Here is a 25,595-nt window from a genome sequence, read left to right as displayed (position 1 = left end):
CATAAGATCAGTAGCAGAGTGTCCTGGTAGACTGAAATGGTATCCTACTGGTTTCTGAAGATTGCCATTGCTGTTATCTAATTTATGTCCATTGATTCTTCTCCATAAGGATTGGTCTGTTTATCCTATGTAGAATGCAAAAGGGCATTTCTGGCAGATTATAGCATATATCAAATTAGAATATGAGCAGGTGAATGAACCTTTGATGTTATGTCTGACATTATTAGATCCTGTAAGAGTGTTGCAAGTGTAGATATGGGAACACAGTTGGCATCTGGCTATGTTGCAGGCCCTCTGTATCTCTTGTTATGTGACCCATTGTTGCTGGTAAGTAGCTGTTTTCGGTTTGGGGCTGTCTGCAAGCGAGGACTAGTCTACCACCCAAAGCCTTTGAGAGGGAAGTCTCATTGTCCAGGATGGGCAGCAGATTCTTGATGAAACATTGGTGCAGTTTTTGCTGGGATCAACAGGTGATAACAAGTGATGTTCTGTCACTTTCTCTTATTCTTCGTGGTCTCTGTGCATCACACTTACGGGCTCTGCATCTGCGCTGAGTCCCATTTGGGAAGCTTCCATAGCTGAAGAACGTTTTGGTGGGAACCCTTCCCCCACCATCCACTGTGCATGTTCCAGTCCCACCCATTCCCTCAGTTCTCTTTCGACCGCCATAATGGATAGTCCTTTCAGAGCTTCCTCTCTGTTAGAAAGAGAATTGTGGAGGTTCTTTCTTTCTGTGTTATATTTCTTGCTCATCCTTTTTTTTTCTTCGTTGTCTCCCTCCAGTCTTGGAAAGCCCCCTCCTTCATGGCTCCAAGCGCCTCAAATCCCTTTATAGGGTGCAGAAGAAGGACACGGCATTCCTGTATTTACATCCATGCCCCAATTCCATTATCGTGGCATCGGTGCAAGGTCGATTGCAGAAATCTCATGCGTCACCTGTTGATAAAGAAGGGAGATGAATAGACCTCCTGGGTAGGAGGATGTACTCAACGGCTGCTTTGGGACTCTTAATGGCCAATTATCAGGCCATGATGGCCAGATATCAGTTATTTTTGTGGGAGAAGATCGATTCCCTCTGTGCCTACCTCCCAGAGGATCAAAAGGAACTTGCCAGGGCCTACCATTCCAAAGCTGTCAAACTACTGAGACAGCAGATTAATACCTCTAGGCATGGTGCGGATTGCAGTGCCAAATGGATGGTCAGTTCCATTGCCCTCAAGAGACATGCCTGGCTGAGATCTGCAGGGTTGACTCCTGAAGCTAGATCTCAAATAGAAGACGTGCCTTTCGATGGAGAAGGGCTCTTCAGTTCAAAGACAGATGAGCAAATGGACTCTGTCCAGAAAGCGAAGACAACCGCTCATAAGATGGGCTTGGGCCCTCTACCAGTGCAACAAAAGTACAAGGGTTGCAAGTGGTTTCGGCCCCAACCATACGTGACTAAACAGCAGTTTGACTGGTACCACTGCTACCAACCTACTCAACAGAAGAAACAGCCTGCAAAGTTTAGTCAGGACTACGGCAGGATCAACTCATCTTCAAAGCGCCAACTTTGACTCCCCAACGTTCATTGCTCCCACTTTTCCCAGGCCCCCTTTTTCGGATCCATTCTGACACGCTTCCTATTGACCTGGAAGAAAATAACATCAGACACCTGGGTGTTGGATATAATTGCTCTGGGTTATATGATATAGTTTCACACTTCCCCCCTGGGGGCGGTTTGCGTCACACCACCATTGCAGGCCCTCCTTCTGGAGATGTCCACCTTACTCCAAAAGGGAGCTATTCAGAGAGTCCTTCCATTCCAACTGGACAACGGTTTCTTCTCCCGGTACTTCACTGTACCGAAGCGGGATGGAGGCCTTCACCCCATCATGGATTTAAGGAACTTGAACAAGTTTATCAAGCCCAGAAGGTTCAGAATCATCACTTTGGCTACGATCCTCCCTCTTCTTTGAAAGAATGTCTGGTTTGCCGCCGTGGACCTGAAGGACGCCTACTTCCACATAGCAATTGTGGATGCCCACCATCGATACCTGTGCTTTGTCATTGGTACTGACATGTTCCAGTTTCAGGTCCTGCCATTTGGACTGGCGACCGCTCTGAGAGTTTTTACCAAGTGCATGACAGTCATGTGTGCGTACCTGAAGCTGCAAGGCATCAAGCTTTATCCTTATCTCAACGATTGGCTCCTGGTCTCAGATTCGAGGAGGGATCTTTGTCATGCCATCAGGATTGTTCTGAAACTTCTGGGTGCATTGGGCCTCTATGTCAACAGAGAAAAGTCAACCTTGGAACTGACTCAATGCCTCCAGTTTATAGGAGCATTATTGGATTTGACAGTTGTATGTGCTTACCTCCCTCGGAATCGGCAAAAGCAATTAATGGATCTCACAGAGACTGTCTTTGCTCGTTGCTCGGTCACCGCCCGCACCATCCAAATTCTATTGGGCCACATGGCCGCTACAGTCTTGGTTGTCCAGTGGGTGAGACTTTGGATGCGACCACTACAAAATTGACTGCTCCAAAATTTTGACTCCAGCTTAGATGCTCAGCGCCGTCACATTTTGATCCTGAACAGGGTGCTAACATCCCTCCTTTGGTGGATGCAGCCATACAACTTGGATCGGGGCATGCCTTTTGTCCAGCAGCCTCCTACATGAATCCTGACAATGGATGCCTTGTTTTCCGGATGGGGAGCCCACTGTGGTCCGTTGTGAACTCAGGGTTTATGGTCTGCAAAAGAAAAGACATGCCACATAAATCTTTTCGAGTTTCTTGCAACCTGGAAAGCAGTGCGTGCTTTTGAGCCTTACCTTCAAGGCAGACATGTGCAAGTCTTGACGGATAATAAATCAGTCTTCTGGCACATCCAGAAGCAGGGTGGGATGCACTCTTCACAACTTGTCAACTTGCGTTGGACATCTTTCAATGGACAATTCAGTGGGGCATTCTCTTGAGTGCTCTTCATATTGCTGGAAAGGACAGTGTCTTAGCAGACACTCTAAGCCAAAGGTGCCAGTCTCCTCAAGAGTGGCCGATGTCGGCTTGTATTCTGGATCTCTTCTTCCAGCATTGGGGCAATCCAACAACAGGCATGTTTGCAACTCCGGTAAATGCCGTATGCCCCCACTTCTGTACAAGAGCAGGGGTTGGTCGATCCTCTCTGGGCGATGTATTCCAGATTCAGTGGCGGGGAGAACTTTTCTACCTGTCTCTGCTGTGTCTGCTCCTCTTCAAGGTGCTGCAGAAGATAGTGCTCGACAGGACAGACAGCATTCTCATTGCTCCTTGGTGGCCAAGACAACCATGGTTCCTAACTTTACTTCATCTATCGAGAAGCTGATTCCTCCACCTTCTGCAGGAGCCAAACCTGATATCTCGGGACCAAGGCAGGATCCGTCCCCCGGATCTTGACACATTGAGGCTCACAGCTTGGAGGATCCAACAGTGATCACTCCTTCTCGGGTTCAACCTGGAGTTCAGGCAATCCTTGATGTGGCAAGGAAGCCTGCTGCCCATCATTTCTATGCTGCAAAGTGGTCGTCCTTTCAGTCCTTCGCTATACTTCGTGTTTTCGATCCTCCTCAGGCTTCTTTGGAGAATGTTCTCTTTTTTCTAAATAGTTTGTTTCAGAAAGTATTGAAACTCTCATCGTTACGAGTTTATCTAGCAGCTGTTTCTTGTTACAGAGGGCCAGTTCATGGTTTTTCCCTCTTTACTTACCCTACTACTAGCCAGTTCCTGCGGGGTCTAAAGAACTTGACCCCTCTAGTTTGAACTTTGGTTCCTCAATGGACTCTTCGGTGGTTTTACACACTCTCCTCTCGAAGCTCTTCAAACCTTTGGCCACAACAGACCTTTGCCTACTCTCGTGGAAAGTTGCCTTTTTGGTCACCAACACGTCCTCTAGATGTGTCAGTGAACTCTATGCCTTGAGGGTGGACCAGCCATACATGATTTTTCATAAGGACAAGGTTGACCTTAGGCCAGATATTAACTTCCTCCCAGAAATGGTCTCTGACTTCCACGTCAACCAGACCACATCACTACCGACCTTCCCAGACCCTTCTTCTGACCTGGAAAGGAAATTGCATGCTCTCGATGTCAGGAGGGCATTAGCTTTCTACAAATCTAGGACAGCATTGCTCCGTACCACACAATGACTTTTCGTTTGCTGCGGCGGTCCCAAGAGGGGTTCTTCTGTCTCCTCCCAAAGACTGGCTTCCTGGATTGTGCAAACCATTGGCTTGGGCTATGATTTGTCGGGATTGGAACGCCCTCATCACCTTGGAGCACATTCCACTGGAGCAGTAGCTACATCTATAGCTTTCACCCAAGGCTTACCACTGTCGGACTTGTGCAGGGCAGTGACATGGTCGAAACCGTCAATGTTTGTGAAGCGCTACAAACTCGACATTCAAGCATGTTCGGCCTGTACTTTTGGGTGAGCCATGCTATCATCAGTCTTGGCTTAAGACACGTACCCGCCTCCGGTAAGTTAGCTTGTTAATCACCCATATGTGTGATGCACAGAGACCACAAAGAAGAAATGCAGGTTGCTTATCTGTAACTGTAGTTCTTCGAGTGGTCAGCTGTGCATTCACAGAGCACTCCCACCATCCCTGCTTCGGTGTCAATGTTGCGTTCGATGTTGGTACCGACGCGCAATTGTTTCCCTCAGGTCTGAGGCCACATTGGTGGTCTCAAGGAACTGAGGGAACGGGCGGGAACCCACTGGGACATGCGCAGTGGACGGCGGAGGAAGGGTTCCCACCAAAACGTTCCTCAGTTTTGGAAGCTTCCTGAATGGGACTTGGCACAGGCACAGAGCCCATATATGTGAATGCACAGATGGCCACTCGAAGAACTACAGTTACAGGTAAGCAACCTGCATTTCTAGGTCTCTCCTGCAGTAGATTGTTCTGGGTAGCAGTCTGGCCTTGCTGATCTGCTTTATTTCATTGGATGGATATAGTAAGAAATGCCTGATGTCAATTCTTAAGTTGTGAGTCTCTGTCCAACAAGTCAGAACAGATGCAGTTATACCATAGGGCTTGTCTGTAGACAATGGTTTTTGTGTTGTGTTCTGGATGACATCTGGAAGTATGTAGATATATGTGGCACTCAATAGGTTTCTGATACAAAGTGGTGCCTATATGTTCATTATGTAAGTGCACAGTAGTGTCCAGAAAGTGCACTTGTTGCCTGGATTAGGCTAGACTCAGGTTGGTGGCGGGGTAAAAGTTGTTCAGGTCCTGGTGGAACTTCTCAAATGCCTCCTGCCTGTGAGCCCAGGTGATAAAAATGCCATAACTGTAACTAAGGTAAATAAATTTTTGGAGACAGGAGCTAAGAAAGTATTGTTCTAAATCAACCATGAAAACACTGGAATACCATGGAGCCATGCAGGTACCTGTAGTGGTGCATTTAATTTCCCTCTGATCTCACTGCCTGCAATTCTACCACTACCACCACTAACCATATGTAGCTGTATCTGCAACTAAGGATAACACTTCATGCATCAGGGTAACTTGGCTGCAACACAGCTACCCTGCTGGAAATTGTTGCTGTTTTCTCTGGTTCTCTTTTCCAAATTTTCTCTGTTTCTATTTTCCATAGCACTTCTAATGTAAGAGATTAAGAGATTAAAAAGCCTTCTAACCCACAGATTATATTGTTTTCATCTTGTCCTTCATCCTTTGCTCCATCCTTTGCCAACATCTGCTGTTAGATACTTATGGCCCAATCCTATAAACTGCTGCTCAGGCACATAAGATTGCAAAGTAGGATCCAACTGCTACAATTCACACTGCTGCCATTACTTATTTCCATTGTGGCTAACGTACACAGCTGTGCTGCACAAGGGGCTATTACATCATAGGGCAGCCGTCCCCAACCTGGTGCATTCCAAATGTTTTGGACGACAACTCCCAGCATTCCTGACCATCAGTCATGCTGGCTGGGGCTGATAGGGGTTAAAATCCAAAACACCTGGAGGGCACCAGATTGAGGAAGGCTGTCATAGGGTTTTACAAGGAGGAGATAGGACCTCCTTATCCAGCACTTTTGAGTGGGGTTTTAAAGTCCAGTTCAAAGCTGCCATGGCTCACAGTAAGGGCCTTAGCTCATATGAGGGTCACAGTTGGGCATAGATTAGAACAGGGGTGGACAGAAAGTAGATCTCCAGATGTTTTGGCTATTAGGCAGTATAGAAATTTAATAAATAAATATTTTGGTAATCAACTCCTAGAAGCCCCCTGCCAGCATGGCCTATGATCAGGGATGCTGGGAGTTGAACAAAACATCTGGACATCTATTTTATGCCCACCTCTGTGTTAGACTTTAGTGCAAATAATTGTTTATGGGATCACAACTAAATCTGATCTGTGGGACCCAAATGGAGGGGAGGAAACATGTTAGTAGACCCCACTCTTCTTGCAGGAAAAGAGTGGAGAGTTGAAACCCCTTCTCTCACCAACTGTTTTAGGTGTGGATTGCGCTTGTTCCCATCTCTCATGGCACTGGGACTATCCCTGAATCTACAGGGGGCAGGGGAATTGGGTTGACTGGGGGAAGTGAGTTGCAGTCAACACAAGGAGCTGTTGGGGAGACTCCGGAGAGGCTGCAACAAACTCTGGAGAGCTCTCAGTTCATAGAGTCTCCCAGGCTGCTCCCACTATCCGTTTCCCCTGAGTTGCCAGATGGGATGAGACTGGAGAAGCTATCATTGTATTATGAGAGCTTGCAGACTGCAGCACCAGATTCCTCAGGTTCACCATGGGAAGGTAGCACGCTGGTAGAGCACATGCTTTGCATGCAGATGGTCCCAGGTTTGATCCCCGGCATCTCCATTTAAAAAAGACTGGAGTGTAGCAAGTGCTATGGAAGACGTCTGCCTGAGAGCGGGACCTTGGAGGGCAGCTGCCAATCAGAAGAGACAATACTGGGCTAGAGAACCAAGAGTCAGGCCTGGTGCAAAGCAGCTTCCAGTGGTTTCTTCAGGCAGAATGACTTTGGGGAGGCTTTGGCTGTGTGCTGTCAGCGTTTGGGTCATGGAGCTATTCTCATGCCCAGTCCCCCCTCCTCCCCTCAACAGAGAGATTGACCCCTCTGCTTGCTGCCAAAGCCACTGCAGGAAATGAGGGGAGAATGAGGTTCAGAGAGGGCACATCCTCCCCCAACAATGGCTTTGGCATATTGTCTCTGAGGCAAGTCCAGTTCGCTTCCCACAAAGGAGGGTTGAGCCTTTCCTTTATCTCCACAATAAATGCTGGGTAGAAGGGGTAAATTGTGGGGACTGCTCAGGGCCCTGTCTCTGAGCTCAGTTCCCCCCTTCCAACAATAAATTTGTTGTGAGACAAAGGAAAGGGGTAAGAATAATGAGTCCTTTGCCTCTCAAACTTCTCTCCCTCCCACCCCCAATGCACACACAATTTCGTCATCTTTCCGCTTGTATTATCTATTTAGTATGTTGGCATAACCCTCTAACATCCCCTTGGAGGGGGGGAGAGGTGTAGGAATTCTAGAACACCAGCCTTGCAGGAAAATAAATGTATTGCCAAGAATTTAATTCACATGTAACTAAATTTATCAGACAAAAATATAATTGCAACAATTAAATGCAGATATGGAATGGTGATTTAAATCCTCTAAGGAGTATGTCTAACATTGTGTTCTCCTGTAAGGACAGTGTTTGACATAGATTCATTAGCATACTGATACTCTATCTGTTTAGGTCCAATCTGAACAATTATGTGTTTTGCTGAATTTGACCTCACTGGAGTCCTGCTTATATATGAAAGCAAAAAGTGGAGTATTCCTGCACTGAGAGATAGCTAGGATACATGTAAGATAAAATAAAAACAAGCTGCTTGCCCGACATCTATGGAACAGGCTTTTTAAAAGTGTGTGTATATATTTTCATTTTTTCATGTGTTCTACATCAAAATCCTAACATTTGTCCCCTCCCAGTCATAAAGCCCAAGCCATTTTCAGATGAGATGCAACCTTCTGACCTTAACTGCTCATGGGGAGGGGCAGAAGAGCAAGATTATGCAGGAATGTCTGGTGCTCCTGTTGTCCATTCCCTAGCTTCCATCTCCCACAAGCTATGAAACAATTAGACATACTGCCCGAGTACGCTATGCATGTTAGCACAATTATTAATGTATCTTTGCGTTTTAATTAAAGCACTATGAACAATAAAGTAATTATGCCATTATTTTTCCTTTTCTTCTCTTTCCATTGAACAAACTTGGATCAGAATACACGGTAAGTTTTGCTTATTACTCTTTGCCATGCTAATTAATTCTGAGAGAGGCTGTAATGAAGCTAAGCAACAGGTTGCAAAGTGTGTTCTTTCATGGTGATTCTAATGCTCAATAGAAGAGGGATCTTTCTTGTATATATTTGGGGAAGGATATTGCAGCTAATCTTAAGAGGATCTGATCAATTATTTAACTTAATATTATGATAATTTCAGACACTTGATATATTTTGTTATCCAGTAGCTGTAATAGAGAAGAAGCCTCTATAAAAATGTTAAAAAAAAAAAAAGGACAAGGCCTTTAAAGTGCTGGTGATTGCTGGTAGCCAAGAGACAGTTTTTATTTTATCTTTTATTAACTTATAAAATGGCCATCAATCAGTGTCTGGAAAACTCTGCCATCTCCAAACAGAATTAAACAAATTTGGGCTCAGTGCCCAGAAAGGAGGAGAAGAACTGGATTAAAGAATGTCATACATAAGAGACACCAATATAGTTACATGTGGTCTGTTCTGAACAGAATAACCTTCTACTCAACTTTCTTTAGGCTACAAAATTGGTAGAGATGTGGTTCTGTAACAAAGGCAGTTCTTTCTGTAGAGTAGTCTAACCAAGAACATTGTTTGATTAAGTCGAATGACGGTATGGTGGGCCTTCGTTGAATTAGTCATGTCTGAAGTGAGCTACAATGTGATCAAACTGAAGCTTAATCCAAGACAGACATGCTCTTGTTTAGTAGGCCTTCCATTTCAGCAATGGGGATACAACATCTGAGTGCAGTTGCACTCCCTGTGAAGAATCTGGTATAGGGCTTGGGAGTGCTCCTTGGCACAGCGTTGATCCTGGACATTCAGGAGGTGGCTGTGACCAGGACTGCTTTTGCCCCCTCGAGCCTGGTGCATTAGTTGTACCTATTTCTGAGAAAAGCAGATCTGGCCATGGTCCTACAGGACTTACTTACATCACAGTTGGATTACTGTAATATGCTTTACTTTGGTCTGATTTTGAAGAGTGTCAGGAATGCTGGTACAGAATGCAAGGCCTTTGAACAGAGCCAGTTACCAAGACCATGTGATTCCTTTGTAGTAATATCTTCACTGGCTCCCAGGCTAGTTCTGAGCCCAGTTCAAAGTGCTGATTATTACCTTTGAAGTCTTAAAAGGCTTAGGACCAGGATGCTTGAAGGACCACCTCTTACCATATGAATCTATCTGTTCCTAGAGATCACTGGAAGAGGACTGTTTTATGTCCCACCAATATCTGAGGCTCATTTGATAGGAATGTGGGATAGGTAGGGCCTTCATTGGGCTCCCCACCCCAGCTTTGGAATGCTCTGCCCCAGGAAATCTGTTTGACCCCTTCCCTAATGGCATTCCATTCCAGGCTAAAGACATTTTGTGTTCCAGCAGGCCTTTAGGCATATATTTTTGATACCTATTTTGCTCCCTTGCTTTGTTGGTATTATCTGCTGTTTTGTTTGTAGTTTCTTTTCTTCCTGTTTTTAGATTTTGTTCTATATTTGATGACTTTTGTCTTTTTTCCGATGGTTTATAAATTGGTTGTGAGCCTTGAATGCCTCATTGAGACAGAACAGCAGGATAAAAAATCTGAAGTATACAAATCAGGAAGTCCCCTGTTTGAATCTTGCCTCTGGCATGAACTTAGGTGACCATAGGCAAGCTACATGTTATTAGCCTCAGCCCCCCATTTGCAAAATGCTGATAGCAAAACTCACCAACGTTACTGGATTATCATAAGGACTTCTGAGATACTGTGTATGAAGTGCATTATACAAACATTAAGTATTGTAATTATAATTGATAACACAAATGTGGGTCTTGGAAAGTATTTGTGGAACCACTCACATGTAGTTCGCTTATTCCTGGCAGAATGGTCCAAGACCCACATTGGTCCAAGGGGGTGCTTCAGCAATTATTAATAATTTCTTCCTCTGTCCATGAGGATGTTCCCTGAATGGATCCACAAGATCTATTTTGTTCTTGCTGTTGTTCAAAGTGTATGTATAAGGCTACTGGGCAAGACCATGTGCAAATACAGTGTTGAATGTCAACAGTGAAGGAGTTGCCATTGGAGACTGTTTAAAGTTGGGGTATCCAACGTGGTGCCCATGGGCACCAAATGTATCCATGGACACCGCTCTTCGTGCTTACCAGGCTCCCTGCCCTTCTGATTTTTATTTCTTTAAATAAATTTAATTACTTTTTTAATGGAGAGGCTGGCATGCTGCAAAGTGAAGGGCTGCCCTCCAGTACTATCTGTATTTGGGTTTCAAAGAGTGGTTTTGTGTTTTAATGCTCAGACTTCACCTCTGCTTTGTACTTTGGATCTTGGGCAAGTTACTTTTCTTTTAGTCTTGCCTCTTGGCCTTCTGAGAAAGTCATGTGACTGGTCATGCCCACCATGGCAGCCATTTGGGTAAGCCCCCCACCCCACCACGGGAGTACCCACAACATTCTCTCAAAATTCCAAATGTGTCCACCGACCCAAAAAGATTGGGAACCCCTGGGTTAAAGGCTGCAGCTGATACAGAATGCAGGAGCTCATCTCATGAGAAGTGTTGGATGTTAGCAGCACATTGAGCAGGTTCTACCAGGGTCTTTGCCTTCTGATTGTTGCCGATAGATGATTCTACTTCCCTTAGGAACTGTGTTGCCAAGCAACCACTAAGGCCAACAGAGACCATACTTTTACCAGTACCATCGATGTACCATGGCTATAGTCATGTCATGTTCAAATGCCAAGTGTATATAAAGAGGTTATATATAGCTATTAAACTCTCTTTCTTTTGAGATTCACTAAAACCCAAGCCTGAAAATATCCTAGCGGTTGTGTAACTCCCTTACATTAGTTGACTGTACATTATTAGTTTTTATACATAAGAGGTTTTTAAATCTCAATCATGATTTTAAATCTAATCTTTACAGAATGCTATAAAATGCATTATAACCAGGGATGAGTCCAGTTCTCTGAATTCTTGTATTTCTTTCTAAAGGAAGGAAACGTTTTAAAATGGAGCCATGAAAAATCCTGGTTTGCCACACTTCCAGAGAAACTGATGGCAAAGCTAAGGTGTGGAATAGGTACCATGTTGAATCTGTTCAACTACACTTGAAAATTATTTGTTTGAATTAAGGCAGAGTTTTACTCTGAAATTAATAATTGGTAGTTTAGTGACTTGCCTTTGTAGGCAATTACTAAACGATGCATTAATATAGATGGGCAGACAACATAGAAAAATATATATCGGTTGACATAACAAAGAGCCGCGGTGGCTTAGTGGTTAAGATGCTGAACTGCAGACCGGAAGGTCGGCAGGACAGCAGTTCGAGACCCGAGTGCTGCATGACGGAGTGAGCTCTCGTCTTCAGTCCCAGCTCCTGCCAACCTAGCAGTTCGAAAGCAAGAAATTGCAAGTAGATAAATAGGTACCGCCTCGGCGGGAAAGGTAGCAGCGTTCTGTGCACCTCGGTGTTCAGTCATGCCGGCCACATGACCACGGAAGCGTCTTCGGACAGCGCTGGCTCTTCGGCTTAGAAACGGGGATGAGCACCGCACCCTAGAGTCAGACATGACTGGTTGGGGACACCTTTACTTTTGACATAACAAAGGTATTTTGGTTTGCAAGTAGAAGCTGCAAATGTTAATGAAAGTCTTCACTTCTAAAAAAATAGATTGTCTCTAAACTTATATTGAGGTTGCATTAATGAGAATGGAATTACATTGATTGACAGTGCTTTCTCAGACCATATCCACACAATTTGAGGTGTTAATCAATGTAGTTGTGCCATTCTGTTCAAGTGTTTTTATTAATGAAATTGTTTTGGAATTAGGTAGTGACAAGTTTGTTGTTGTTGTTCAGTCGTTAAGTTGTGTCCGACTCTTCGTGACCCCATGGACCATAGATGGACCCCATGGACCATCTCATCCTCTGCCGTCCCCTTCTCTCCTTTTACCTTCAATCTTTCCCAGCATCAGGGTCTTTTCTAGTGACTTTTCTCTTCGCATTAGGTGGCCAAAATATTCGAGCTTCAGCTTCAGTATCTGTCCTTCCAATGAGCACTCAGGGTTGATTTCCTTTAGGATGGACTGATTGGACCTCCTTGCAGTCCAGGGGACTTGTAAGAGTCTTCTCCAGCACCACAGTTCGAAAGCATCCATTCTTCAGCGCTCAGCCTTCCTTATAGTCCAGCTCTCACAGCCATACGTTGCTACTGGGAAAACCATAGCTTTGATGATACGGACCTTTGTCGGCAAGGTGATGTCTCTGCTTCTTACTATGCTGTCTAGGTTTGCCATAGCTTTCCTCCCAAGGAGCAAGCGTCTTTTAATTTCATGGCTACAGTCACCGTCTGCAGTGATCTTGGAGCCCAAGAAAATAAAATCTGTCACTGCTTCCATTTCTTCCCCTTCTATATGCCAGGAAGTGACAAGTTTACCCACCTGCTAAACAAGATAAACAACTTTCTGTTCTGCTTTATGCAAACAGCATGATTTTCAGGGCCAACTTTCCCATGAGACAGGGAACCTTAGGTGGTGGGTGGATCTAGAGGGGTTTCAGACTTCACTCCATCCATCCACCACAGAGAGGTTGCCCACGACCACCTGCCCACTGAGGCCAGCCAGGCCCAATGCCTCATTCTGAAGAAGGGCCCCTCAGAGTGAGGCACTGAGCAGGTGGTTGCTCCAGAGAGTCCCACCAGCAATTCTCCTGCTGTGGCAAATGCTGCAGCAGGAAAACGGCCAGCACAGCTCTCCAGAGGGCCAGGCTGATGCTTCTCTCTGAGGAGAGTCCTGCTTCAGGAAAGGCCTTATACTGAATCAGACTATAGGCCCATCTAGCTGACTATTGCCTACCACTCTGACTAGCAGCAGGGCTCCCAGGTCTTTGTCTAACCTTATGACTTGAGATCGCATATTTGGAAATGCCAGGGATTGAACTGGAGACCATGCAGAGGGTGTTTCCCTTGGCCCAAAGAGGTTTTTTTGAAGCTCTGATCCAGCTTTGATCCTTGTCAGTTTGGTCTTCCTATTCTTTGAAATGAGTGGAGCTTTGAGCACAGCGGTCTGCCCATTTGGCTCACCCCAGTACTGAGGACAGGCTACTCTGTTATCTTCTGTATTAACCATCTGCAACTGATTGGGTTTTGGCAGTAATCAGAATATATTTTATGCACAGTGACTTGCTTTCAATCATCATGAATAATGATTATGATGAAGAAGAAAGGTTTAAAAGAGTTAGGGTTAGGTAGTTTGGGGCTACTGTGTAGTTTGCAGGCGAGAAAAATTCCCTCTTGGCTTTGTTGTCAATGTAAGGTCAGTAACTTCAAATTTTTATTTACTTCTGTACTATATGATCAGACCTAAAATGTGATATTATTAAGTGTTTTTGGTAACAGCCACAAAAAATCATATTTTTAAAAATTGATTATGTAAAATACTGAGTAGACAGACAGTTGGTGAATTCTAATCAAAGGCTCAGAGCATCATGGGAAAATGCTTGTCTATTATATGTGCCTTTGATGGTGAATCCGCTGGAGAGAATGTATCAGGAATTCTGCGCTCAATCACGAAGCAGAGGCTTCCAAGCTTAGTCTAAAATAAATCTATTTACCTTTAAAGGGTTGAAAAGTTTGAGATATGTGCAATGAACAAATATCAAACACAACCTCTTCCTAGCAGTTCTGTCTCAGGAAATGGTGTATGCTTGCTTGCTCGATTTCCTGATGGCTAAAGCTGAGTCATTTTCCGTTCTACTGTTAAAGAAACTCAGCTGCTCCATTACCTTCCTTAGAAGCAACACTTTCTGATAAAACTAGGTTACTATGCCATATTAGACACTCCAAAACAATAGACTACGTAGGCTGCATTTTAATTAATGACTCAACATCCGTTGTAACTATTCTGCCAATATCAGTGGCAGTAACAAGGGCTAGAACCCTTGAATTCCCACCCAGAATCTTGCAAATTTAGATAAGGAAACCTGGGTGCCTTGGTAGATGATTCTTCCCCACTTGCATATTATGATACAGGCTAGTTAGCAAGAACTGGAGAAGCATGGTGAAAAGGAAAGGGCCAGGATGCATTGGGCAGCTTTACAAATCAAAGTAAAAGTTTGTTCACATATAATACCAAAGATATATCACATCAGGAATATCATCCCCACTGCGGCCCCAAAGTATTGTGCCCATTTTTGATTAGCAGAGCAGTGATGAGTTAACACCGGTGCAATAGCAAAGGTCCTGGGGAAAGTACGTGTTGTTTCTGCGATGTCAGCACCAACCTGCAGTGTCCGTCTGCATCGGCATATACTTGACCAAGTAGCGGTTTCTTAACTCCAGGCTTTCTTGGATGACTTGGATCCTTTCCAGTCAGGATTCAGGCCTGGGTTTAGTCTTAGAATAAAACAGCTTTGGTTGCCTTGGTAGACAGTCTATGCTGGGAACTGGATAGGTAGAATGTGTCCCTGTTGGTTTCTGCTGGACTTTTGATACCTTAACTTTGGTATAATGCTGGGGTGTCCTGTGGAGATGGGACTCGGCACCATTTTACAATGGCTCCATTCTTACCTGGTGGGTGGGGTCCCAGAAGGTGGTGCAATTTTGATCACCAGTAGAGCTTATCTTGGCTTGAAGATATTGCTCTGCTGGATGGGATTGCACCCCCATCAAGTCTGCAGTTTGGGGGTGCTCCTGGGCCCAGCCCTGCTCTTGGATTCCCAGGTGGTAGCAGTGGCCAAGGGTGCCTTTGCTTAGCTTTGGCTTGTACCCTGCTGCACCATTTCCGGGATCATGCAGATCTTGCCACTGTCACACGCACAGTGGTCACATCCTCATTTGACTACTGCAAGGCATGCTACGTGGGACTGCCCTTGAAGAGTGTTTGAAAACCCCAATTGGTGCAAAATGCAGTAGCCAGAGTAGTTTCTGGTGTTTGCTTCTCAAAATGTATTTCTGGGCTGATTATTACCTATGAAAGGCTTGCAGCCAGGTTATCTGAAGGACCTGCTCCTTCTTCATGAACCTGCCTGTATATATTTTTTTAAACTGACCCAGTTGTTTTATGCCCCTCTCATGGGATAGCCACTTATGAACTGCCAAAAAAGAGGAATTGCATCACCAAAAACAACAACAACAGAGGATACTAATTTGCATAAATGTGTATATGTTTGCTGATTGATATGTATGGATGCAAATGTAGACATTATTATGATAATTTAAATAGGAATATAGTACATCTCACCACAGTGTATAAAGCTGTGATCAGGTGACCTTGTGTGCCTGGCTGTTCGGCCTGCTGTCCAGGTGCAAAGTGTTGATGGGCAAGAGTTCTTAGGGTTCTTTATCTTTAAACCAGAATTGGTCTGGACAGCCCTTCAAACTGAGGACAGTCCTCTGTAAAAGAGGACACATGGCCACCCTATGTCTTCTCGCACTGCTCTTTTAATGAGTTAATTTGTATATTGTGTCTGCTTTTCTATCATAATTTTTATTGTGGTTTTTGTATTTTTAATCTGGAAGCTGCCTTGTGGCCCTTTGGGGGGCCGAAAAGCAGGATAGACATTTTCTTGAATGAATGATTGAATATGGAGCCCTGACAACATGCTTCAGGCAGCACTTCCCATAGCAGCAGCTGATGGCAGTCACTTTCTTTTGTAGATGGCATCAAGGGTTCAGCTCCTTCTAACAGTGACAACAGCATCAACACCTTCAGATAATTCCAGAAGAGTCTGAGTTAGCAGAAAGCTGGAATGGCTTTTCATTTATTTTAACCTAATTGCAATTAATGACCTTATTATTTGGATGGCACAATAAATCCTGCAGCTCTGAAGCTCAGCCGTAAAGATTCTACATAACTGAGACCAAATTATCTGTCACTGCTGGCAGGGCGAGGTTCTCAGTGGTTTTTGGGGCTGAAGGCAAAAGCAGAATAGGTGGGCAGAGAAGATGTATGTGTAGCCCAGAAAATAGCCCAAACCAGTGCCTCCAGTCCTATGGCTGAAGAGCACAACAGGGTAGGATATCTCAGAACCAACCAAAAGGCAGATAAGTGAGGCACAAGATAGCAGGGAAGCAAGCAGGGGGACAGCCTCAAAGCAGAGAGGGTAGCTGAGTGGTTTCCTTCACAGAGAAGTTGCCTAGATTGAGAGAATTCAGCAAGCTTTGCTGCTGTGTAACAGTCAGTGGTCAAGACTGGCTCTTCTGGATCACTTGACTCAGGATCAAATAGATTCTGGTTCATGGTGTTCACATCCTGGCTTGAATTTCCTACAGTGCCTCCTCTAACTAGCAAATGTGCTGGTGACACACGAGAGAACAGAAAGCAAGTAATTGCAGGGCAGAAGCCACTTCTAAAAGAATGGAACAAGGAGGAAGCCACCAATTAAAGTGTCAATGGTCCTGAAGAGCCTTAATAGTGCTTTGCCAGCCCACACTGGACGGGGAAGTGCTGCCTGCCATTGAGTGTTCAGACCAAATAATTTGCCGCAAATCAGATCTGAGAAAAGAGAGGCGGACAACGTAGAAAACCCTGTTTGGCAACAAATTTCTCTGCATTCTCCATAAAAACTGTGTGAATAAATTATGTCCATTCTGGAGAAAACAGCTAGTGCAGAAGCAGAGTTAGCTTTTCTTTTTTCTGTGAATGTATGGAAAAGAACCGGGTTTATTATTTGACCTAAAATAATTTCCAGTGATTCAGAATTAATGTTTCTAAAGGCCAGAGCAATGTGGGATATCTTCAGCATCTGTTTGGATTTTCTGTAAAAGGTTTCCATAGCACAGTGAAATGAGGTGAAGCATTATTTTGCTTGGTTCTTACTTAGATGAAAGAGTGGAGAAATATTGTTATCTGGCTTAATCTCCAATATTTTTATCCCAGAAGATTGTAATCTCTTCATCCACCTCAGATGCAATTGCTGTGGAAGATTACTATTGTAGCAGTCACCACAGGCTGACTGGAAAACACCACATGTTTTGTATCCTGTGTCTTTAATTCTTTGGCACTTGTCTTGGCTTACTTACATTATGCCACATTCTTCATGTTGCTTCATATTGCTATGGCAACACTAATCAATCATCACACTAAAAATAGCCCCTTTTTTTCTTTTTCTTTTTAAGAGGGCGTCTGTAGTGAATTAAAAATCTAACTGCGGCTATGAGTTTTCCATGGCTGCTTTTCTCTTCCACCTCCATCCAGGGAATATTGACAAAACTGTTTTGGTAATTAAACTAGTTCCCTGCTGCTTCAGTTCTCTTCCCTCCAGCATTACACAGCTGAAAACAGGGACACACGCTTGTTCTTGTTGCACTGTCCTTCACACGTCTAGGATCACTGCCTCTTCCCCACTGTACATTGCTGAAAGCGCCTCTCTCTGGGGTTCATCATGCAGAGCTTATATCCTGCTATTGAGATGGCTCTCTCTCGGAAGTTTGCGGGCTCTTTAGATGACGCCATTACCCTCCAGGGTGTCTCTCGCCATTTCCTCCAGCCTATCTCGTGTTTTCCCCAAATTCCAAAAAATGTGGTATTTTTTACAGCCCATGGAAAAGGAGCGCCATGACCTCCCTGTGAAATTCTCCAATAGCGGAAGAAACAGTTGTGTCCGCCTGCTGTGGGCGTTTGTTTTCAGTTGTTGAGGGCACAGTCAGGATGAGATTTGATAGGAGCAAGGGCAAGAATCGCCTGCTGATTGCGTCTCCTGCCTCTGCATTTCTCAGTTGGAGGGAGAAGAGGGTAAAATGCCTCCCTGCAATGAAGGGAGGCACATCTGATGCCCCACCCCACCAAGCTCAGAAGCAACATCCTCTGTTGCCTCAAAGCACCCTATTAAGTTCAGTGGGGCTTACTCCCAAGTAACTGTGCTGAGGGTTGGAGACTTACTGGGTGATCTTATGTCTACTCAGAAGTAAGCCCCATTGAATTCAGTGCGGCTTACTCCCACATAAGTGTGCCAAGGGTTGCAGACTTACAGCACAATCTTGCATTTTATGTCTACTCAGAAGTAAGTGAGAGGTTTCCTGGGGGCTGTGAGAAAACAGTACAGCAGAAGTGAAGCTATGAAAACAAGACTCCCCCGCCCTCCTTTGCACACATGCCAGGGAGGGAGGGAGGCACTCCCTCAGTTCATACCACTTGGCTGCCATGTAAAGGAGCCCTTCCTAATCCCTCAAAGAAAATGAAAGCAGGAAGCTCTGGAAAGGATGTGTTTTTTGCAGGGTTTTTGCTTAATGTAGAAACACCCTGTACCTGTTGTGGCTTATGAACTATGGGCAGTATCCCATTGTGCAAGTGTGCCAATGGGACTGACTGCTTGTACACTCCTATTTTAAGGAGTGGGTGCTTCTTAAAATAACTGGAAACTAACATTTCCACTCATTTTTGGAACAGGGCAGATCACCGGAGCTTGCAGAAGGGAGCTCCGCTGACCAGTCCCAATCTGGAAACTAGTGTTTCTGCTTATTTCCCCGTTTACTTTAGGAAGCACTAAAATAAACTGCTAAAGGGGCAGTCTCGCTGGCCTATCCGAATGAGTGGGAGTGCAGCAGTAGTATTGGATTCTGCCCAATGTGTGGATGGATAGGGATGGGGATAGGTGAGGTTGAAGGGAAGCAGGGCAGTGGCATTTTGTGTCCATGGATGGACTCACGTGCACTAGAGGCAAGATGCATCTGTCTCCCCACTCCAACTCAGAGATGTAACTTGAAACCCCGGGGGGCGGGGGCCTGAAATTCGAAGAACAGTTGAGCACTTTAATGCACACTTAGGCTTTTTTTTAAAGCATCCCAACATCTTCCCCAAAGGCAAAAATAAGGGGTGCTGCCATCCATTGAATTTTAGGAGCAGGGTCCAGATGGCAATGTCTACCATTTGTAACCTCTTGTGTTTTCCTTCCACCTCTTGAATCTTTTTTCTCACCAGAAAAAAATCAATTAAGGAGGAAAAGATCGAATAGCTACACAATGACTTTTGACTGGTAATGCTAGGAGCCCTCCATCTAGAAGAACCCAGGGACAACACAGAGCTTCATAGCCTAGTAGGGGTTTGAACCCAGGTCTCCCCAATCCTAGTTTAAGACTCTAACCACCATAGTACGCTGTCTTTTCGTGATAGTTCTCTGTGTATGGTATGAAGAGGGTGTTAGAGATGTCATTTTCTTCTTCTAATGCCAATGTTATAATGTATTTTTAAGGTTTTAATCTTTGTAAGCCACCCAGACAAGTTCAGCTATTGGGTGGTATAGAAATGTAATGAATGAATGAATGAGATAAATACACCAATCCACAGATCCTCCCATGCAGCAGCAGGACACTGAAAACAACTGTGCTGAAGAATCTCTGGATACTCACCTATGGAACAAATGGTTTTGAAGTTAAGGAAGCCACAAGTTAGAGCAAGGGTAGGCACTGTGGTGCCCTCCAGGTGTTTTGGATTACAACTCCCATAATCCCTGACCATTGGCCATACTGTCTGGGGCCATACTGTCTGGGGCTGATGTAAGCGGCCGTCAAAAACATCTGGAGAGCACCTATCTATCCTTGAGGCAGAGTAACCTCAGAAGTGAGGGAGTGGTGGACAAGTTCAAAACAACACTGCCTTAGAGGAATTCGTTAGCATTTAATGGATTTGCATCTAGCTTTTTTGATGATTTAAAAGACTGGAGTCTTACAATGAAAAGCTAGCTGTTTCCTGTACAGATTTCTTGCATAATGCAAACTTTTAAACTGCATTAAGAAGATTTTATGATCTCTGAGTATTGTTTTCTTTCCTTAGAGTAGCACCTAGCAACCCCAGAAATGTTGAAATAGGAAAGTAGAAGAATCTTTCCAATAAATTGCCAGATTTGTAGTGGAAGGAGCATCTGCTCAGGGAGGTCGGGCAAGAAAGAATGATGTCTTAAAATGCAGTATACTTACAAATATAGTTTCCTGCATTTGAACCCTGAATCTAATTTTAATTCTCATATAAGTAAATATGCCATCACGTAAGGAAAAAAGCATATTTTGTCTGTAATGAACAAACTAGCACTCTGGAAATGCATAAAGAGTTTCCTAGCTCTGCCAAAGCACAGTGTCAATTACTGAGTGCATGTGATGAATCTCAAAACAAATTCTGTGACTTGTATTGAAATCCAGATTCAGATGAGTCCTGTTGAGAGCTGATGAGGGTTAGTGCATAATGTATGTAAGGGATGCAGGGAACATAGCTGTAGCAAAGGGGCGGGGAGGATTGGCCATCAGTTAAAATGTTTAAAGTGTGGCAAAGGAGAGGAGGTGTTAAAAAGGCTTTTAAGAGCATGCCATATTTCATAGATGGTCCCTGAATCCTTCTATTCTTTAATCTGTTGCTGCCAGAAAGCTTACATCTTTTCAGACTTAGATTTGCAATCCTCACATTTGGATGAGTTTTACATCATTTTAATTAGTAAATCTTTCCATTTTTTAGATCAAGGATGGTTAGATTTATTTTTCATAATGATGATGATTGCAACAACACAACAGAAACCTAGTGGTTAGACAAGCTACATTTTTTTCAGTTCACTCCTTCATGGCAGTAAATGTGGTGAATGGTACACACATTTTGCTATCTTTAGAGTTCTGAAAATGTTAATCTTTGTTTGAGGCCCTTGGAGAAGAAAAGGGCCACACTAGGTGGGTTAGAAAGACATAGGGTTGGATCCAGAGCCTGCCTCCCACGGACAAAGGAACTCTTTTCATCTGCAGAAAGCTTCTGATCCTGTGGAACAGGGGTGCAGAACCTCAGCTCCAGGGGCAAAATCTGGCCCTCTGGGAGTCCCAACCCTCCAGGGTTCTCCAGAAAGCCATGCCCCTTTCCTTTCCCCTGGTCCCACCCGCTTTCCCCCGCCACCAATTGTCTGGTGGTTTCCTGGCTTTTGAGTAGCTTTTTCCCTATTCTAAAAGGCTTCAATGCCTCTCCTAAGGCTGAGTTACTGGCAGTAAGAACTTTAAGCTAAAATATGCTGATATTTTTTAGGGATGTATGGACTATGTAAAATCTGCTCCATCTGTGTTTCGCGGATTGTCAGGTGCCTTTTGTGCCGTCATCCGCTCAGAGACAGATGCAATTTTTTTCCATCATGCAGAAAAATACACAAATGATTATGTAAGAGGTTTCATAACAATTTACATAATTTACCTTAGTACGTAACATTCAGTGTATCATCCCCTATTCCATTCAACTTTTCTTCAGCAGAAACTTGTGTATTTTTCTACAAATAAATATGCGTACATTTCAGGAAAGTAAAAAATAAAATCCAAAAGTCCACAGATTACGCATGGCCTGAGGGGGTTGCTTTGCAGCAGGTTCTGCAGGTCAAATTCTTAGAAATCTGAGCTCATTGTAGTCCATCTCAAATTTCTCCAGCATGCCTAGTATTTTTGGCTTTGTGGCTCCACCCCTTTTGCCTTCAGCCCTGCCCACGACTGGAATGTGGCTCCCAAGAGCTTCTCTGAAAAGGAGTTTGGCCCCTGGGCTGAAAGAGGTTCTGCACCCTTGCTGTGGAGCATCTCCACTGATGGAACAGGGGAGGAGCTGATCTTCACTGATTTCCCCTTCCTGTTGCAGTGCCCCTGTGGCCCCTGAAAATTTGCTCAGGAGGTGTGTGGTTCCTTCTAGAACAGCACAGGAGGTGGTGTTGGGGGCTGCAGACTATGTGGTAATTGGTGAAAATTGCCTTCTCACCAGCGAGAATGTCCTGCGTAGAATTCTGCTCAGGGAGTGGTCCTGTTGGCAGAGGGAACCCTGGATCCAACCCATTATTATGGTTTTCTGGAACATAGGAAGCTGCCTTATACAAGGATGGACTGTTTGCCCATCTAACCCAGTACTGTCAACTACAAGCGGCAGCAGCTCTTAGACAAATGGTCCTTCCCATCAACTGCTATATGATCCTTTTTAAAAAGAAACTGGAAATGTGAGGGATTGAACCAGGAACCTTCTGAATGCAAAGCAGTTTTTCTGTCTCTGAGCTATGGTCCCTGCCCAGCAAGCTAGCATTTCAGCAAGTTTCCAGATCGCTACACACTGCGTTCTATTTGAAATGTTTACATTTAACTAATATATATGGGGAATATCCTTGTTTTATATTTTAAAGTGTGTTGAAATCTGCTTTGTGAGGATTTTTACTCTGAAAGCGGGCTAGAAATAATCACCATCATCATCACAGCTCATTCTAGTTTGTTGACCATAAAACAGGGTTAGATTAATCATTTATGGTAGGAACAGTGGCTTGGGATGCTTTGGAGTAGAGAAGTAGTGGCTAACAAAAAGGTTAAATATTCCCTTCCTCCTTATTTCCGCTACTTCTACTGTCGAAATCATCCTCCTGAAGTTTTCATCACACACGCTTGCATGTAAAGTATAATTTGACCCTTAATGCTGTCGTAGTCTTCCCATGAAATAAATCCTGTATGCTTCCATCCTAACATCCAGATGTGTGGACCTGTCCAGCAAAGGCTGAGAAGCAATGTCTGCTGTGAAATCATTCTCAGGGCTCAACAGCTCCAGGCAGGAATGTGATGTTGCTAGGACTTGTGGACTAACCCTACCCCTCCCACTCCCAACCTGCTCCAGCCTTCTGGATGTTTTGCATCTAAAAATGTAACACTGACACCCCAGAATATGAGATTGGTGTTTAGAAATGGGAACTGTTTTTCTGGCCTTCGTTATTCTGTTTCTTCCTACTTTTTTTGAAGCACTTGTTCTGAAAGGGCCAGTGCAAAAATACAGTTTCTCTTGATACACAAGATGGAGGCTGGTAAATTACTTCCGGTCATATAATAAAAGTAATAAAGCTGATAAAAAGTAATGGGCATATGAAATAGTAAAGTCATTAATAGTTGTAGTTGTTCTGATAAGTTTTTTTTTCTTTGCAGTGTTCATTTTTGCCTAAATTCTCCATTCACATAGAGACAAAATATGAGGACAACAAAGGAAGCAATGATAATGTAAGTATGATCTCTTCTTAAAGATTAAACGTTAGATATGTTTAAATGTTTCCATCACATACACAGCAAGCAAAAGGTTTTTCCCATGAATCCTGTGCAGGTTTTTTTTTATGTGACTTCATTCTAAAAAGAGTAGGCTTTATATTTTATATATAGTACAGATACAGGTTTTCTTCACTTAACCCAGTCCTAACATAACCCAGTCCTTTCTAGATTGAAGGTGCCCAGAATGGTACTCCACTATTGGTCACAGTGCTCACCACCACCATTAGTTGGCTGTTGATGTAAGTTATCCAAGGAAATGTAGACCTTTAGTTGAGATGTAATGTAAATAGGAGTGTTCAAGCTTATAGAAATCCTAAGTGTTCAGGAAAGTCATAGGATCTAAAAACGTTTTCGGAAAATCGTCCTGAAGGGAAAACAGCAAGGAGATTTGCGGCACCTTAAAGATTAAGAAATAAAAATATTTGTGGCATAAGCATCCCTAGGACAGAGACCACTTAAGCTGCAATGCTATACCCACTTCCATGGGAGTAAGCCCTATTGATTCGGCTTAAATTGAAGAACGTAGGGAAAACCACTAAACCATTCAGGTATGACCTAAATCATATCCCTTATGAATATACAGTGGAGGTGAGGAATAGATTTAAGGGATTAGATCTGATAGACAGAGTGCCTGAGGAACTATGGATGGAGGTCCATAAACATTGTTCAGGAGGCAGCAACGAAATCCATCCCAAAGAAAAAGAAATGCAAGAAAGCAAAGTGGCTGTCTGATGAGGCTTTACAAGTAGCTGAGGAAAGAAGGGAAGCGAAAAGCAAAGGAGAAAGGGGTAGATATATCCAACTGAATGCAGAGTTCCAGAGAATAGCAAGGAGAGACAAGAAGGCCTTCTTAAATGAACAATGCAAAGAAATGGAGGAAAACAATAGAATGTGAAAGACTAGAGATCTTTTCAAGAAAATCGGAGATCTCAAGGGAACATTTTGTGCAAAGACAGGCATGATAAAGGACAAAGAAGGCAGAGACCTAAAAGAAGCAGATGAGATTAAGAAGAGGTGGAAATAATACACAGAAGAACTATACAGGAAAGATCTGAATGTCCCTGATAGCCATGATAGTGCGGTCACTGAACTTGAGCCAGACATCCTAGAGAGTGAAGTCAAGTGGGCCTTAGGAAGCATTACTAACAACAAAGCTAGCGGAGATGACAGTATTCCAGCTGAGCTAATTAAAATCCTAAAAGATGATGCTGTTGAAGTGCTGCACTCAATATGCCAACAAATTTGGAACACTCAACAGTGGCCACAAGACTGGAAAAGGTCAGTTTACATTCCCATTCCAAAGAAGGGCAACGCCAAAGAGTGTTCAAACTACCGCACAATTGTGCTCATTTCACATGCCAGCAAGGTTATGCTCAAAATCCTACAAGCTAGGCTTCAGTAGTATGTGAACCGAGAACTACCGGAAGTACAAGCTGGGTTCCGAAGAGGCAGAGGAACTAGAGATCAAATCGCCAACATTCACTGGATCATGGAGAAAGCAAGAGAATTGCAGAAAAACGTCTATTTCTGCTTCGTTGACTACGCTAAAGCCTTTGACTGTGTGGATCACAACATACTGTGGCAAATTCTTAAAGAGGTGGGAGTACCAGACCACCTTACCTGTCTCCTGAGAAACCTTTACAAGGGTCAAGAAGCAACAGTAAGAACCAGACATGGAACAACCGAGTGGTTCAAAATTGGGAAAGGAGTACGACAAGGCTGCATATTGTCGCCCTGCTTATTTAACTTATATGCAGAGTACATCATGAGAAACGCCGGGTTGGATGAATCACAAGTCGGAATTAAGATTGCCAGGAGAATTATCAACAACCTCAGATACGCAGACGATACCACCCTAATGGCAGAAAGCGAAGAGGCTCTAAACAGCCTCTTGTTGAGGGTGAAAGTGGAGAGTGCAAAAGCTGGTTTGAAACTCGACATTAAAAAAACTAAGATCATGGCATCTGGCCCCATCACTTCCTGGCATATAGAAGGGGAAGAAATGGAAGCAGTGACAGATTTTACTTTCTTGGGCTCCAAGATCACCGCAGACGGTGACTGTAGCCATGAAATTAAAAGACGCTTGCTCCTTGGGAGGAAAGCTATGGCAAACCTAGACAGCATAGTAAGAAGCAGAGACATCACCTTGCCGACAAAGGTCCGCATAATCAAAGCTATGGTTTTCCCAGTAGTAATGTATGGCTGTGAGAGCTGGACTACAAGGAAGGCTGAGCGCTGAAGAATTGATGCTTTCGAACTGTGGTGCTGGAGAAGACTCTTACGAGTCCCCTGGACTG

The 25,595-nt window shown here is 44.0% G+C and overlaps 1 protein-coding gene across 1 annotated transcript in view; it reads left to right on the top strand.

Annotated features, from left to right (window-relative positions):
• PITPNC1 (phosphatidylinositol transfer protein cytoplasmic 1) overlaps window positions 1-25,595 on the top strand; it is a 198,374-nt gene that overhangs the window by 100,831 nt on the left and 71,948 nt on the right. Inside the window, exons 4-5 of the mRNA XM_084837463.1 lie at window positions 8,267-8,274; window positions 23,182-23,253. Of these exons, the coding sequence (XP_084693589.1) occupies window positions 8,267-8,274; window positions 23,182-23,253 (80 nt within the window). The remainder of the gene's footprint in view (window positions 1-8,266; window positions 8,275-23,181; window positions 23,254-25,595) is intronic.

The sequence above is a fragment of the Heloderma suspectum genome, chromosome 2, assembly GCF_057233095.1.
Source record: "Heloderma suspectum isolate Gila_16-S chromosome 2, 16-S_ref, whole genome shotgun sequence".
NCBI classification, from domain to species: domain Eukaryota; kingdom Metazoa; phylum Chordata; class Lepidosauria; order Squamata; family Helodermatidae; genus Heloderma; species Heloderma suspectum.
Note: the sequence above shows the minus strand (reverse complement) of the source record. Positions and strands in the feature narration are given on the sequence as shown.